The sequence below is a fragment of the Fragaria vesca genome, linkage group LG7 (genome assembly GCF_000184155.1).
Source record: "Fragaria vesca subsp. vesca linkage group LG7, FraVesHawaii_1.0, whole genome shotgun sequence".
Classification (NCBI taxonomy): domain Eukaryota; kingdom Viridiplantae; phylum Streptophyta; class Magnoliopsida; order Rosales; family Rosaceae; genus Fragaria; species Fragaria vesca.
In genome coordinates, this window is record NC_020497.1 from 611,730 (window position 1) to 626,883 (window position 15,154).

At 37.0% G+C, this 15,154-nt stretch overlaps 4 protein-coding genes across 4 annotated transcripts in view; 2 read left to right on the forward strand and 2 right to left on the reverse strand.

Moving 5' to 3' along the window:
- Window positions 1–5,218, reverse strand: part of LOC101300757 (transcription factor GAMYB-like) — a 13,336-nt gene extending 8,118 nt beyond the window's left edge. Inside the window, exon 1 of the mRNA XM_004306419.1 lies at window positions 5,191–5,218. The gene's annotated coding sequence lies outside the window, so the exon portion shown is untranslated. The remainder of the gene's footprint in view (window positions 1–5,190) is intronic.
- LOC101303371 (probable receptor-like protein kinase At5g18500-like) lies at window positions 1,568–6,206 on the reverse strand. Its single transcript, XM_004308146.1, has 9 exons — window positions 6,017–6,206; window positions 5,723–5,865; window positions 5,380–5,477; window positions 4,770–5,006; window positions 3,591–4,267; window positions 3,290–3,441; window positions 2,659–2,883; window positions 2,298–2,447; window positions 1,568–1,870 (listed from the first exon to the last, which is right to left on the reverse strand). Exons 1-9 carry the CDS (start codon window positions 6,204–6,206, stop codon window positions 1,568–1,570), a joined length of 2,175 nt encoding a protein of 724 aa, XP_004308194.1.
- A 1,184-nt stretch (window positions 6,207–7,390) lies between these two features.
- On the forward strand, window positions 7,391–8,383 carry LOC101303652 (acyl carrier protein 1, chloroplastic-like). The gene is made up of 4 exons (XM_004308147.1): window positions 7,391–7,492; window positions 7,587–7,700; window positions 7,792–7,911; window positions 8,177–8,383. The coding sequence occupies exons 1-4, from the start codon at window positions 7,391–7,393 to the stop codon at window positions 8,294–8,296; spliced, it is 456 nt and encodes a 151-aa protein (XP_004308195.1). The 3' UTR covers window positions 8,297–8,383.
- Window positions 8,384–9,702: 1,319 nt separating this feature from the next.
- Window positions 9,703–14,087, forward strand: LOC101303943 (mitogen-activated protein kinase kinase kinase 2-like). The gene is made up of 3 exons (XM_004308148.1): window positions 9,703–11,385; window positions 13,138–13,236; window positions 13,670–14,087. Exon 1 carries the CDS (start codon window positions 9,703–9,705, stop codon window positions 10,732–10,734), a length of 1,032 nt encoding a protein of 343 aa, XP_004308196.1. The 3' UTR covers window positions 10,735–11,385; window positions 13,138–13,236; window positions 13,670–14,087.
- Window positions 14,088–15,154: the final 1,067 nt, after the last annotated feature.

A 15,154-nucleotide genomic window follows, 5' to 3' on the forward strand; every position in this document is an offset into this window, starting at 1 on the left:
CCAGAAATTTTAGTCGAAAAAAGAAAAGAAAAGATAAAAGCAAGAAACTCAATCAGTGCAAATAAAGACCACACCAAAAACCCTAAGCGGAAGAGCTCATCTCTCCGCCGCGAATAGCTGCTGTCGCAGCCACCAGTGTTGGAACTTTGCCGCAGTGCAACATCCTCCTTGGAATTGTCGTGGAATAGTTAACCATAAAACTCAGCGGGCGCTCATCTCAATGGTGCGCGCTCGAAACCCTAGCCTAATCTTTCTCTCTGAAACCCTACCCCAACCAGTTGCCTTGGAAGCTCTTCGTATCAGCCCTGGTTTTACAGGATGCATATGCTATCCCTGTGAGAATGAAGTTCAAGGAGTGGCTTTACTTTGGAAGGATGACCTCAATGTCAAGCTTCGAAGATATGGTCCAAACCATATTGACGCTGCAATCACACACTCTAGGGAAATCAAACATGGAGATTCACTGGAATCTATGGTTTTGCTCCTCGAGGTCAACGGTATCGCACATGGAATCTGATTAAAACCCTGGCAGCACAACCATGTTCGTTACCTTAGATCATGGGAGACAATTTCAATGAAATCATGAGCAATACAGAAAAATCGAAAGTTTACATGGTATAGTTGAGTCACGAAAGAGACGCTCAATAGTGTTTCGAAATCCCTCATGGAAAGCAATGCATTCTGGTAGTGTGTATCCTCCCACCAAGTGACTCTGATCACCTCCCTCTACTATTAAAAATTGGCTACAATTCAACTTTTGGAGAACTCCGATCCGAAAATATTTTGATTTGAAAAGATGTGACAATGTCACACTAAGTGCATCAATGTGACTCTAAAAGGTTGGTCTAGACCCATCACTGGTAATGGAATGCAGCAGGTTGGAATGCGCATCCCACAAACTCAATAAGGAAAGCTCGCAATCCTATTCAAGGGATTCTTGATCCTCAAGGAAATTGGAGCACTGAACCTAGCTGATGTCATTCTTAGTGGTATGACATGAATGAGCAACTCCTCATACCTTGATGATGAACTCAGGTAACTCTCCTAGCCTCTCTAGGAAAACACTTAGCATGTATTCTGTTTTCGGGTGTGTTTGTGCCTTTATGAAATGATCATGTGTTTATGTGTTGATTCAGAGATGCATCACATCTTTCACTCGTTGACACTTTAATGATAGACCTCAATACCAACCAGAAGACCAGAAGACCAGAAGACCACTTTAATGATAGATCTACAAACCCTAGATCAATGTACGCAATAGACTCTTGGTGAAACTAACCAACAAAAAAATGTATAAAAAACTCTATGTTGACGATTATTGCAGGCATTATAAAACTACATAATTATTTGTGTCGAAACTGAACACTACATGATCGACAATGAAACCATTAACAAACTATCAAAGTATTTGGCCACACTAAACAAGCCAAAATGCCAAATAGTGTCCCTTTGAATCTCTGAGACACCACGGTATCTCAATCCCCATCTGGATCGTCCTGAAGTAGTCCATCACTACCTTTAACACCAACTAGCTAGGAAGTAACTGTGCCTGCCATTATTCTGGTATTTATCTCTTGTCTTCGACACTTGCACTACTATCTAAGGTGGACTGCTCTGACACAATGGAGAAGCATGACTTTTCTGAACTTGTTGGTGGAGGAGAAGGCGATATTGGCAAGAGTTTTCCGGTCGGGTGATTCATATAGCTTCCAGATGGAGTAATGTCGATACTAATGTAATTGTCACCTTCTCCACCATGTGATTCAGAAGAGCCTAGTACGCTTCCAGCAGATTCCGAATGTGCTGGGGAGAAGTCTCCAATGATGCACGTTTGGTTAGCTTCATTCAGTTGATCTAAAGCAACTGCTACCTGCCATTATATATAAGATAAGAAGCTCATATTATGCATGTGTTAGCTTGATTCATGAGCTAATTAGCTAACAGGGAATCTCTCAATGGTATATATGAAAGAAGCTGGGATTTTATATTCGATCAGTGGTGATATATATTGCATAACATGGTTGAGAATTATCTGTTTCACAATACCAATATTATGTTTTGCCTCATTAATAATATACACCTTACTGTTTCTTATAAATAAGATACTGTCATGCTATCCATTGTACTACTTGCCATCCCAAATTTGATAGTGCATGATACATCCCAAACTAGACTATTCCAGTTTATGTCTATACATCCAACTTGAGTCCTAGTTTTAGGCTTATATTCTCTGATTGCATTTGTGAAGGGCTCGTTACATGTATGTTTCCATAGTCTACTTAATTGTGTGTACGTACCGTATCCATGGTTAGTCTCTTGTGAGGATCCCTGGTGAGACATTTCTCTGCTATTCGAACCATCCAATAAAGTTGGTGCACATCATGCGCGTCTGCATTTCTTGGATCGATTAAATCAGGGTAATTCCTTTCTTTCAATAGTGGTCTTGCCTGAGGAAAGAGTTATAGACTGGCTTATGACGCACAAATATGAAGTAAAATACCAGAAGCCTGCTTATAAGTTTATGTTTTAGTTTATGATCAGTAGGTAGCTTTCTTTGGTCTGCAGTAAATACTAAATACTCCTTTATTCTCCTCTATTAGGCCTGTTCTATATGAGTATTTATTATAATAAAAGATATTACAGTATGTAATCTCTTACCCATCCCACAAGACTTTTTCCTCCAAGCTTTTTGTCTGTAGGCCTAATTCCTGTGATAAGCTGTAATAGAATGACCCCAAAAGCATAAACATCTGTCTTGGTTGACACTTTTCCACTTTCTGCATATTCTGGTGCCAAATATCCCAAAGTTCCGACTACTCTTGTTGTGTCAGATGATAGATCCGGGTCTTCATGTTGAGTTCTTGCAAGGCCAAAATCTCCTAACTAGTACGTAAAAATGTTAGTTTGCTTAAACAAGGAGGTTCATGTAAGTCTGAATAGTAAAATATACTGATCTGACTCAAACTCTTTTACCGAAATCTAGTGCACTTAGCTTGAAAGGCATCTATCACACAAATAAATAAACACAATCTAAAAATAAAATGAGTCAACCACAGTTACAAGTAAAATTGCTATTTTAGCTGCACTAATTATCTAGTCTAGTAATTACTAACTACAATGAGACAAAAAAAAAAAGGAGTTACTGATGTTTAATATACGATAATAAGTCCTACTTTTTAAGCATCGTATAATCCTGAAAAAAAGAACAGCTTCATGTTGATTAACCTACTTAGTTAACTAGTTCATCATGATATCAATTGGTATGAACTACAGTCATATCTGAGTTTACCAGAGATTCATAATCATGCGTCACGAGAATGTTGTTTGGTCTCACGTCCCTATGGATGATGTTGTTCTGATGCAAATATTTTAACCCTTTTGCAGCTCCAGTAGCGATTTTGATCTTCTTATCCCAACTGAGAGGTTTGTTGTTGGGATGTGCTGCACAAGTTTAATAAAATCATTTCACTGTTAGTCTTCTCTCTGTTGTAACAGTCATTATCAAGGAACACATTACATGTCAATTGACAAGAACCTGAACAATTTCAGAATAGTTCTATTGTTTAACTAGTTTTTTTTTTTCTTCTTACTTGATAAATGTTGATCCAAAGACCCGTTGCAAACATATTCATAAACAAGAAGCCTCTGTCTTCCTTTTGAACATGATCCTAACAACATAACCAAATTTTCATGTCTTGCCTTGCTGAGTACATGAACTTCAGACTTAAATTCTTTCTCTCCTTGAAAGCTTGCATTTTTATGTTGTTTTACAGCAATCTTCACCCCATTGAGTTCTCCTTTATAGACCGAACCAAATCCACCTTCAGATAGGTAGTTCTTTGCAGAAAAACTATCAGTGGCAGCCTGGAGTTCTGCATAAGTAAAATCTCTCTTCCATCCAATCTTTGGTCGTTGATTATTGCAAAATGTGCAGGTTGCATTTTTAAAATCCTCATCTGCTTGAAATTCTCCAGTCCAATCGTTCTTGTAACTATGCTGTTTAGATTCATTTTGGCTCCCATCTGTATATGTTTCTTCTTGATCCCTCGCTTTAACCCCTGCAGCTGGAGGAGAGACTCCTGCTTTTTCTCTTCCAACATTTGTAGTTACTTCTTCCTCTTGAAAATGATAAGGCAAGGTTTCAGTATTCTCAATGCTTGACTTTGTCAGCTGATCATTTGATGAGGAGGTAGATTTCCTATAATTAGGCCATGGCTGTCCACGACCATCACCATCTTGTTCTTTGCCTTCACCGGTATTTGGAGGACTTGGAGTTTCTAAAACAAAATCCAATTCTAATCAAGTTCTTGCACTTTTAATGATCATAAGCAATATAAAAACTATGCATGTTATTGTTGTTAATTTCTATCTAAAGTACTGCATTGCAATGCCCCTAATGTTTAGACAATAAGGTAAAAAAACTGCATCAGACTCCTGATATTATGTCAGGCCAAAACTCAAATCTTCTAAGCAGTGTTTCCTCTTTTGATTAATTATGAGATTCTTTAAAGAAATACGGGGTTCCACTTTTTTGCGGCAACATGCTATGAGACTGGCATATGCGATAACTTATAATAACATTCTGTAGTCTTAGCTAGTCATAGATGAAGAACTATGAGTAGCAGTTTCTTTCTCTTTGATCTTTTTGTGCTTATCCTTAGAAATGGTTATTATTTTGAAAAACCAAAGGATCATAACAATACTTAAACTGTCTAATTCATGCAACTTGGAACACACAGTCCTAAATAATTGAGACAACTTGCTAAAACATTTTCTTACTTTTAGGAGAGAGTTCTTCATCAGGGCTTCCAGGTATCATTTCATCATATCTTACATGTTCTTTGATACGTCTCATGGTGGTTGATTTGCTGCGGTTTTTGAGCACTGGCTTGCCGGTCTCAATTGGTTTTGGCCCTCTCAGTTTTTCAACAGAGTTGTTACGCTTCATCCTCGATATACCACATGTCAAATTCTCCATGAAGAATTGCTTGTCTTTCTTCATTTGTCTGCAACAAAAAATCAACAGAGGCTTTTAAATGTTGGTGTATCTATGCAACTCTATTTTCCATTGGTTTCTGATGATACAATAGCTTTGGCAATTGGCTACCTTTAAGCCTAAACTCTAAACTATAATTCTTCATCTGTAGTAGCATGTTTTGTCACATTATCTAGCTTAAAAAATTATCTAACCGTATGGTAGTTTGGTGGAAATTAAAAACACAGTGAAGCATTTTGTGATTGTTTCATGTAAATCTATGACTCTTTAACATTTCATCATATGCAATTTCTAAGAGGAACGATTTGAAATAAGATAGGATGACTATGGCTGCAATGAACCAGGCACAACTGTAACCTCTTAGAAGATTAACGGTGACTGACCTATCAAGAATCACCCATGTTGCCCCTAATCTTTTTGCAGCCTTTGCAGCAACCATCTTCGGAGACGGACCAGCGAGTACCTCCATGTGGAACTTAATCTGTGTTCTTAAGAAGTATAGTGATATTGTTAGCATTGGATTGACAGATGATGCACTAAAAGGTTTCCTCTACTTTATTCCATTGCAGGCTGTAAGTACTCTATCAAGTTCACGATTTACTTCAGATTCTGAACTGTATATTTTCTATATTTGATGGGACTTATTACTGGTTGTATTAGTAATTGCAATGAACTAAATGTAATTACAATTCTATAAACAGTATAAAAATGCAAGTTTGATCTGACCTCCACGCTTTCACATATCTGAGTAATCATTGTGATTTCCACTTTGTTACGATACTCCTCCGTTTTCCTCTCAATCTCTTCCTCGATGACTTTCTGGTTCGTTCCAAAAACTGAACCGGAATCCATTTTGGTCCTGTATCCCACTGAGGACAGAAAAGTTGGAAATTGAGGTGTTCGTAAAAATAAAAGGTTAGCATAATATGTGTTTTGTGTAACATAATCGATTCTTTTGGTTCTTTTATTTACCACATATTCCAAAGTTTTGTTTTTCAAATCAAAAGCATAAATTCTTACACAGTCTCCCAGCTAACGTACTAGGGTTATTAACCTGGTGAAGAACTGCAAGAATTGTAAGTTCATCCCCAGGATTATGTGATAAGTGTAGCAAAACTGACTGAATTGTTCTCGAGCTAACGAGATCTTTAGATGCGTCCTGGATCACCACTACTTTTTGAGCTTCTGCTGCCATAACTTTACTAGCCATATGTAGTTCTTTATATGAAGTTTGATATACTTCACGCAGAAAAATGATATGCAGGGGTGAAGTACAATGACATGAAAATTTGCAATGATTTGGAAACCAGAGTTTGGAACTTTATAGGAGCTAATTACATATGTTTATATACACATCTACAAGTCTAACCTTGTAGGGAAGGAATCTACCACAATTTTTCTTTTCTTTTTTCTTGGTGATCAAGACTTGAGAAGCCAAGAGTTGATGACCAAGACTTGGCTCTAAAAGTATTTACAAAACATTTTACTCAGAAAAAAAATGAGAAAAAGGTGGGAAAAGAACAACTCTCAATATCAGTTGGATTCAACTGATTCTAAGAACTACTAGAGTAGAAAGTTGAAAATGAGAACTAGGGAAGAAATTATAGTGGGATTCCAGGCAGACATCTTGAGAAGAGTTAGCTCGAAGGCGCATATTCGTATATTCAAAAATGGGACCTGGGGATTTCTTCATCTTCTAGGGGACTATCCGTTATTACCAATGCTTGATGTTGATGGATGAACTGTAATTGAGTGGCTTGCCTCATCAACAACAGTTGGGATCACTTGTGAGTATTCCAAAGCATTGGATGAAGAAGTCTCATCTTGTAGGTTACCTATTAATTAGTTATTCATTCATTTTGTTGCGTTTGAGCATAATGTTTCTGGAGATGCTCACTGTACATGATAATATAATTTCTAAACCTGCTTGTTTTTTAGCTGGATCATCTGGTTTTCCTTTAACAATGTTTCATGAGAAGGAAGGTGATCGATTGATATAGATTATTATATCAGCTGACTTATCTTAATATTCTCTTAGACTTTTTCTGTTTGAATTTTGTACAAATTGGATTTCAATAGATACTATTTCTACTTTCAAATATCTACGGCTGTTTTTTTGTTCACAGCTTATTGTCTCTTATTTTGGCACCATATTTGAGTGACGAAGCCTGCACTTAACACCATCTGTACAAACACAAGGGACACACACACTTCATAGTATAACCCGCCTAATCCAGTCGTCATTACCAAACTTATTGTTATCAACGATTCTAACTCTTGGCAATTATTATGCCTATGCTGCTTATAAATGAAACATAGCCTTGTTATCATATTTACAATTAATTTTCTGTTTTTGCTCTTGTTCACATCATCAATCTTCCATTAATCGATCTCATGGCCTCTTTTGTTTCAACTTCCCCAGTCCCTGTGGCCACTCTTTCCTACACTGCCAAGGCCAGGAGCACAGTTTGCCAGATTAATGGCTTCTCTAGCTTTGTGAGTTCCACATTAATTTCTGGAACAAATATGCAGGGGCATGCATATTTATGTCATAGTAGGCTTTTTTATTCACTGTTTTTTTCATGTGCAGGGAGGTCCAGTGGTTAGAGGACTAAGAATCATGCCAAAGATCAAGATCACCAAGGCAGCAGAAAGATCATTTCCAGTCCCTAGTTGCTTGAAGACCACAATCTCATGTTCAATCGTACGTATATAGCTAGGTCTCATTTTTTTTTAATATCTGATTGAGCACTCTAAAAGTATCCAAGTGTGAAATTTCATAATGCCATCTGCAGGCTCAACCGGAAACTCTCCAAACTGTTCAAAGCACTATTGCCAAGCAACTATCCGTCGATGAAAGCACCGTCACTCCTTCCACCAAGTTCGCCGACTTGGGGGCAGATTCTCTTGACACTGTATGCTCACTTTCATCTTCTTCTCTTTTTGTTAGACTTCACTATGTCGTTGGATTTACAATCAACTGATCAAGGATAGTTGAGTGTAATTCCTTGTTCAATTACTAACAAATTGAACATTATTACAGTTCATTAGTTGTGACTTTTCTCATATTAAAATCCTAATTGTGTTACTCTTTTATAATAGATCTCTCTTGATTAATTAATTAGTGCTCTCAATAATATGCATAATTATCTGATATGAATTCATCATCAAATGAAACAGGTCGAAATTATGATGGCTTTGGAGGAGAAGTTTGGTGTGTCCATCGGAGAGAGTGGAGCTGAGAATATCGCAACCGTTCAAGATGCTGCTGATCTGATTGAGAAAGTGAAATCAGCTTGAAGTTAATTGATATGACTGGCCTCTAAATAACAGTCTCTAGAGTCGATGAGAAGGAAACTGGTTCCTTAATTTGCTTCAAATTTTGTTTTCTCATTTTCCCTTTCAATTATGTCTGAACTCCAACTCGTGAGAACAATATGATCTATTACTTTCATTTTGGAATGAAAAGGATTTTAACAAGTAAGTATTTGTTCGTCATTTGCTCTTCTCTAACTTTTTATATGGAATGAAAAGAAATTACGCAGAGCATGCACAACCAGGCACTTTTCATTCTATCTATCTAGGGATGACTAGGGTTTAACGCTCTCACAAAATAAATAAGGTCATAATTACTTCGTTTACTCTGAGAGGTATAGGTGTCAAAATACCATTTCACCCTCATGTATTTGACCCCGTTACATAAAACTGAACGACGTGTATAAAAATGATGTTATGTTTGTTAGTTTATGTACTGATGTGCTATTTCATAAAATTAAGAAACCTTAATTATCAGTTGTGCAGAGTTAATGTACTGTTCCTATAATTTTTCCTTTTATAAAATCCTCAATAAAGAACACAACATATTATTATTAAATTTAAAAAATTCAGAGAGAATAATTTTTTTTATAATTATTGTCTTTGATAATCATTATGTAAGAGAGGAGATATATGTCATTCAGTAAGACAAATAAGCAAATTTGGATTGTGTCTCATCCAACAAACAATTCTCTTTGTCTCAACCTTTGATTGTGTAGCCTGATTCTCTAGAGCTCGATCTTTTTATTCTCATATTTGATCGAGATTATATTTAAGAAATTCTCAAAAAGGAGGAGTTCTCGATTTAAAAACCAGATATTTTAGTACGCATCGACACGAATTCGGTGATATGTTCAGATTATTTTTTGAATGAACAAGCTATTTTTTACATTTTTTGGAAGTTTAAGAAAAAGAAAAAATTTGAAACTACATAGATAATACCCGTTTTACCCTGTGTTAATAAAATTATTGCGGAAGCGCGTAGGGGCATAATAGGAAATTCAAACAAAATAGCTGGAAGCGCGTCAAAATACAGCCTCGCGTCAAAAATATGCGAGACGCGTATAAATAACAGGAAGCCAGACAGAATACATACACATACGCTCTCTCTTTCGCTCTCAATTCTCCCTCCATTTTCTCTCTCAATTCTCAATATCGATCGGATTGACGCGCTCGATCTCAGTCTCGCACTCTCGCTATCACTGTTCAATTCTCTCTCTCTCTCGCGATTGCAAAGCCCCTTGTGGGTAATTTTGATTTTGCTTGTGTTTTGTTTCAATTCTGTTCTAGGTTTTGATTTACGATTTGAATTTGATTTTTGATATTGATTGTGTGTTTGTTTGAATTCCGTTAGTTTTTGTTTTACGATTTGAATTTTATTTTTGGATTTGATGGGTGAGTTGGGTGAATGGGTTTTAGGAGATAGGATTGGGGAGGGGGGTTTCGGGTGTGTGTATAAGGGTTACCCACTCAAGCTTGAGAATGGGGCCCCTGGTATCATGGCCGTTAAGGTTGCAGAGGCCTCTCATCCATTCAAGGTTGATGCTTTGTTGGATGAGGCCAAGCTCCTTTCTCTCTTTCACCACTGCCCTTTTGTCATCAATTCTTACGGTCAACAGTGGGCTTCTTCCTCTCTCAATTTGTTTTTAGAATTTGCCGCTGGAGGCACCATTAGAGATAGGATTGACAATTCTGCATTGTCCGAATATGAGATTAAGGAGTTCACTAAGTCTGTGCTTAGTGGTCTCCAGTGCATTCATGACAAAGGTTATGTGCACTGCGACATAAAGCCCGACAATATTCTTCTTGTCCATGGTATGGATTCTCCTGTCGATTTCATGGCTAAGATAGGAGACTTTGGATTAACTAAGAGTGCTCAGAACTTGCATTCTCGCCAAGGCACTAAATGGTATTTGCCTCCTGAAACTGTTCTCTGTAACATTCAGGGGAAACCATCTGATATTTGGGCAGTAGGATGTCTAGTTCTAGAGATGTTGACTGGTTCGTTGTGGACTTGTAAGTCAACTGAGTACCTAGGCGTTTGGGCTTCTAATCCAGTTATTCCTTCACACTTGTCTGATGACGCCAAGGATTTTTTGGCAAAGTGTCTAGATGTAGATGCTTACAAGAGATTTACGGCTCGGCGTCTCTTAGCTCACCCATTTCTTATGAGTAATCAGAGTGTTGAACAATTACCCAAATCGCCTACATTGTCACAATCTCAGCGTTGTCATAATCGGTTGCCTAGTTTTATACCCTTAGGGGACTCTAGCTCCCATGAGGCACAAATGCCCATTGAGAGTTCTGGATTAGATGATGATACCATTTTCCCTTTGGCACTCATGTCAAGACCTGTAAGACATGCGGTTGCAGACAAATGGTGCAAAAAGCCAACAACTTTTGCTGTAATGGGCGCTGCATAGTTTCACATATTTCCAGAATCATAGCCAGTAAGTTGTTTATAATCTAGGGTCTCCTAAGGTCAAATGGACTCTGAAAGCGTTTTGTGCAATCTGTGGTTTCTTACGGATGAGGCAGCCTCACTCTCTTGATTTCTATCTGGCTTTGCCTTAAGAACAATTTTCTATTCAGCCTCCTCCAACTCGAATGGTTATTTCCCTTCTACTTAACATAGACCGATTCAGATCGTTTTTTATTTTTATTTTTCTTTGTTCATGGAACACAAGAAAACTCGATAAAGGAAGCGTTGAAGAATAGTCAGTTTCCTTGGTTTGAATGCCGGGCTTATTTTTGGAGGAGAAACGCATAGTTTCTGGGATCTGCGTGCTCCCTGGTTAGAACCTCTAAGGGGTTGTTTTATATTAGTCCCTAGGAAAAGCTATATAACTGAGTTGAACGACACTTATTGACTGAACTGCTGGCTAGTTCACAATGTTTATATCTCATGATTTCATTTGACCAGCCTCATGGTACAGGATTAGGTTGTTAGATATTTTGAAATACTATATGCTTCTGTTATTTGTCCAGGTGGAGGAATGATTCTGAATTTGGTGGACACATTCTATACAGAAGGGGCAATGTATCAGGTGGACTTTCACCGCATGGGAAATTTGGTATGCATTTGACTTAATGAAGTGGCGCTTAACTCAATATATTATCAGCATTAAGAAATCCAATGCATGCAATACTTGAGGCTTGAAATCTTGCACTTTCTGTTTGTGAAACTAAGTTGACCAGGTTTGGTGTATAATTCCCATGGCATGGGTTTTTGTGTCTTAGCTTCAAGCTTTTTGTGAAATGCACGTTAATGCTGTGGGGTGTTGTGTTCGTGCAGCCCCTGTTAAGAAAAAAAAAAAAAAAAAAAAAACTACCTGTATAGTCAGGTTCATGTCACAAGTTCAGTATCTGAAGATTGATAAGTGGTTTACTATGTCACAAGTTTAGTATCTGAAGCTTGATAACTGTTTTACTAGGATATGTGATTTGAAAATGCAAAATCAGTTGATTTCAATTGTAACTGGAGCTACAAGACTCTGTTGAGTGGTGATTAGTCTTTGTTCCTTATAATTGCCGCTTGGTGTGTCTCTTACCATTAAATGTCTTGTGCTTCTTTCTATTTCTATCAATATCATAAGCAACTGTTGTTGATCATTAATGTACCCTGCTTTCTCTCTTCAGAAGATCAAATCTCAAATCTCAAGGCTTTTGTATGTTATACTGAATAGTACTGATATGTCTATTACTGATAGAAATAATGGGCAAGATTCCAAATATATAGCATTACATTTACACAAACACACATACCCTTTTTTAAGAACGGTGTAGGCAATCTAGCAACCCACTAGATGCAACCAGAAGTCTAAACCGAATCCCTGACTTTGCTAGTCAAATTTACTAAAACACTAGAAAATAACCAAACACTGATCTAAAAACAAATAGAATCCCTGGTTCATTTACCCCATATTCATCCCAAACACTATTGTCATTCAAAAATCAAACCCTTCTAGTGAGTCATTCATTCACTAGAATTCTTGAACTATGAGTGGCTTGATCCCTCTCCAAGGGTACGTAGGCAACCCATTCAAATATCTGGGTGCAGCCGCAAAAACAAACACATCTCATCCACATTTGGTTTCTTTACAAATGAAATCAAAGGGTGTTTCCCTATATTAATTAAGTTTGATGTTTAAAACTTAGTTTGTGAAGCCTCGTAAGTGTATGTATACTAGGATAAGGGACATGAGATGCAAAATCAATTGAAGGTAAAAGGTAGTTCAGTTACTGGAGTTGCAGGATTATCTTAGCACATACATTGTGTCTTATCTTCTTTTATTAGCAGCTTTGTTTTTCTCATATTTAATTCATTAAACATCAAACCCTTTTCTGTTATGGCCGAATATTTCCTTCAGTTTCTTGAGTTTTAATGAACTGATCTGTGTCACAGCCATGATGAAGCAACCATGTTTACCTTAAACAATGTCTGCTGCAGGTTGTCAATGATAATGGTGCTAGATGGGTTCTGTAAGAAATTTTTTTTGCATAGATTAAAAGTTTAAAACTATAGAAGCTTTAACAGATCGCTGAACTTCCATTTTGACAACTGGTAAACTTCTTTGTTGCAATATTGTGCATTCATTTCTCACTGGTCATTCTTTGGTGGATCACCTTGAAACATGATAAAAATAATCATTTATAATTTAGATATATAGTCCCACCTAGCAATTGCCACCACAAGTGTTATTCTGATATTTTGTAGTCGGCGATTTTAAATGGTACATATACATATATAATAGGGAGTTGATCATGTATATTTAGGCAGTTCTACTGAAAAATATGCGTACTTAATTTTGGTTCTACATGGCCAGGCGTGTTTGTCTATTTCTGAAGGGGAACAGAGTGAAAAAGTTCTTATCCATGTATTTGGATGTCGCAGATTCCTCAACATTACCGTCTGGGTGGACTAGGTATGCCAAATTTATTTCACCTTGATTAATCAACTTGATAGAATCTTGTCAAAAACAAAGGTATACATATTTTTTTTTGTTTAACTTGATAACACCTTTTGATCTCCTTTTATTTTCAAATTATAACTTCTCCTGTTCTTAATCATCTTCACAGCAACAAGTAAATTGCAAAATGTGTTTCTGTTGTACTTCCCATTTGCTTTTTCTGTTTCTGTTTCTGTTACTGTTCATGTTGTTTATTTCCCATTTGATTCATTTCCTTAGATAATTTTCTTTCATTTCTTATGTATTTGGTTTTGATCATTGCCGAGAGAATTAGAAGCATATTGTTTATGTTTTGGCAACATAGCTGGAGAATGATGGCATCATGTTGGTCTTGAAGGGCATTACCATTGGTTATTGCAGCTAATAGTGTTTGCTTCTGTCATGGCAGCTTTAGCAGCAACTTTTTGCCAAACCAGTCTTCCTGCAGCACTTGTTCTTTTTATTTCAGTTGTATTCCAAGGTTGCTGGTTTATGAACATGGGATTCATGCTCTGGGTTCCTAAGCTTGTTCCAAAGGGTTGTGTTGTCAGTTTCATTGAGGGTAGCATTGATAACGTGCTTGGATCATCAGTAACTTGTAGATCAAGTGAGTCTGAATTTAGAGCAAGGGCATTGGCCAACTTGCAGTTTAGTTGGATACTTTCTGGGATTTTGATATTCATAGCATGTACATGCCTGAAGTTTGCTGGCAAATGCATTCAAAGAGACCTGTCTATAGAGAGTATGAGCAACTCCATAGTAGCAGAGGAGCAGATGTCCGAATAGTAATAAATGATTTCAAGGGAGCTCATCCTTAGAAAAGTTGGTAACTAATGTGCGTAAATCATGTCCTGTCTCGGGACATTATTGACTCTCGACTTGTGAATAATGTATCAAAATTGTGCTGGGTTAGATCTCTTTGAGCTTTAATGAGAGAAATAAACCTCTTTGATAGTTTTCTACTATATAATATAATCTATTGTACAAATCTATGACTTGTTCATTTACAGGGAATCTGGAGATTAGCATTGTACCTTCATGAATTGCGTGTATAAGTTCCATCTACATGCATGAACACGCAGAAGGTTTGCGATTGCCATTTTTGGGCAGAAATCACTTCATATGAGTCCCAGTTTTGTCTGCAGCTAAGTAGTGGTCTTTATTTTACCGGTATATCAGGTAAATGCTGAACAAAATTTCATAGGAAGTCTAATATTAAAACCTAGTATGAATTATCTTCTCATAAAAAAAGCCTAGTATGACTTAGATTTGTGAGTGAACTAGAATATTTGGCATCCCCTTTAGATATGAGGCAAAAACCATTTGCAATAATACAAAAATGTCCCTCTCAATTCTCAAATGCTTAAACTATCCAATTTCCATGACCAACCTATGCCACTAAAAGGTTGAGTGGATGCATTATCTGACTAGCAGTATAGAATTTCAAGGCTACTTGCACTGGAGCACGCCTTTGTCCAAAAGGAAATCATCTGTTATTTCTTTAGTCAGACGACAGTTGCTTAAGTTTCAGCAGGCTTTATGCTTCTGTTTTTGTTGTTGTTTGCCATCCGCCAGGAGGTTCTACTCGTTTGTTCTTTAAGAAATATATTTAAACAGCCTTGGATTGCTAATAAGAATCTAGAACTCATTTCTTATGGTGCTTATTCTTTGTGCACCAATGATCAGTATATAAAGAAATGACATGAGAGGGTGAAAAGGAGGTTGTCCTAAGAGATTGAAAAGGAAAACACAAACAAAAGCTTGAGATGATGCTGATGGGGTTTTGAAATCGTTGCTTGATTTTTGATGCCAGGAAACAAGAGAACAGAACAATATAGGAAACAATGAGAAATCTGTAACAGTTTTTGTAACTGAACCAAAGCTTTAGGAAGAA

Coding starts and splice junctions, on each gene's coding strand:
- LOC101303371 (XM_004308146.1), bottom strand. CDS start 6,206: ATGGCTAGTAAAGTTATGGCAGCAGAAGCTCAAAAAGTAGTGGTGATC. Junction 2,884..3,289: donor CGCATGATTATGAATCTCTG/GTAAACTCAGAT, acceptor TTTACGTACTAG/TTAGGAGATTTTGGCCTTGC. Junction 2,448..2,658: donor GAAAAAGTCTTGTGGGATGG/GTAAGAGATTAC, acceptor CTCTTTCCTCAG/GCAAGACCACTATTGAAAGA.
- LOC101303652 (XM_004308147.1), top strand. CDS start 7,391: ATGGCCTCTTTTGTTTCAACTTCCCCAGTCCCTGTGGCCACTCTTTCC. Junction 7,493..7,586: donor TTAATGGCTTCTCTAGCTTT/GTGAGTTCCACA, acceptor TTTCATGTGCAG/GGAGGTCCAGTGGTTAGAGG. Junction 7,701..7,791: donor CCACAATCTCATGTTCAATC/GTACGTATATAG, acceptor TGCCATCTGCAG/GCTCAACCGGAAACTCTCCA.
- LOC101303943 (XM_004308148.1), top strand. CDS start 9,703: ATGGGTGAGTTGGGTGAATGGGTTTTAGGAGATAGGATTGGGGAGGGG.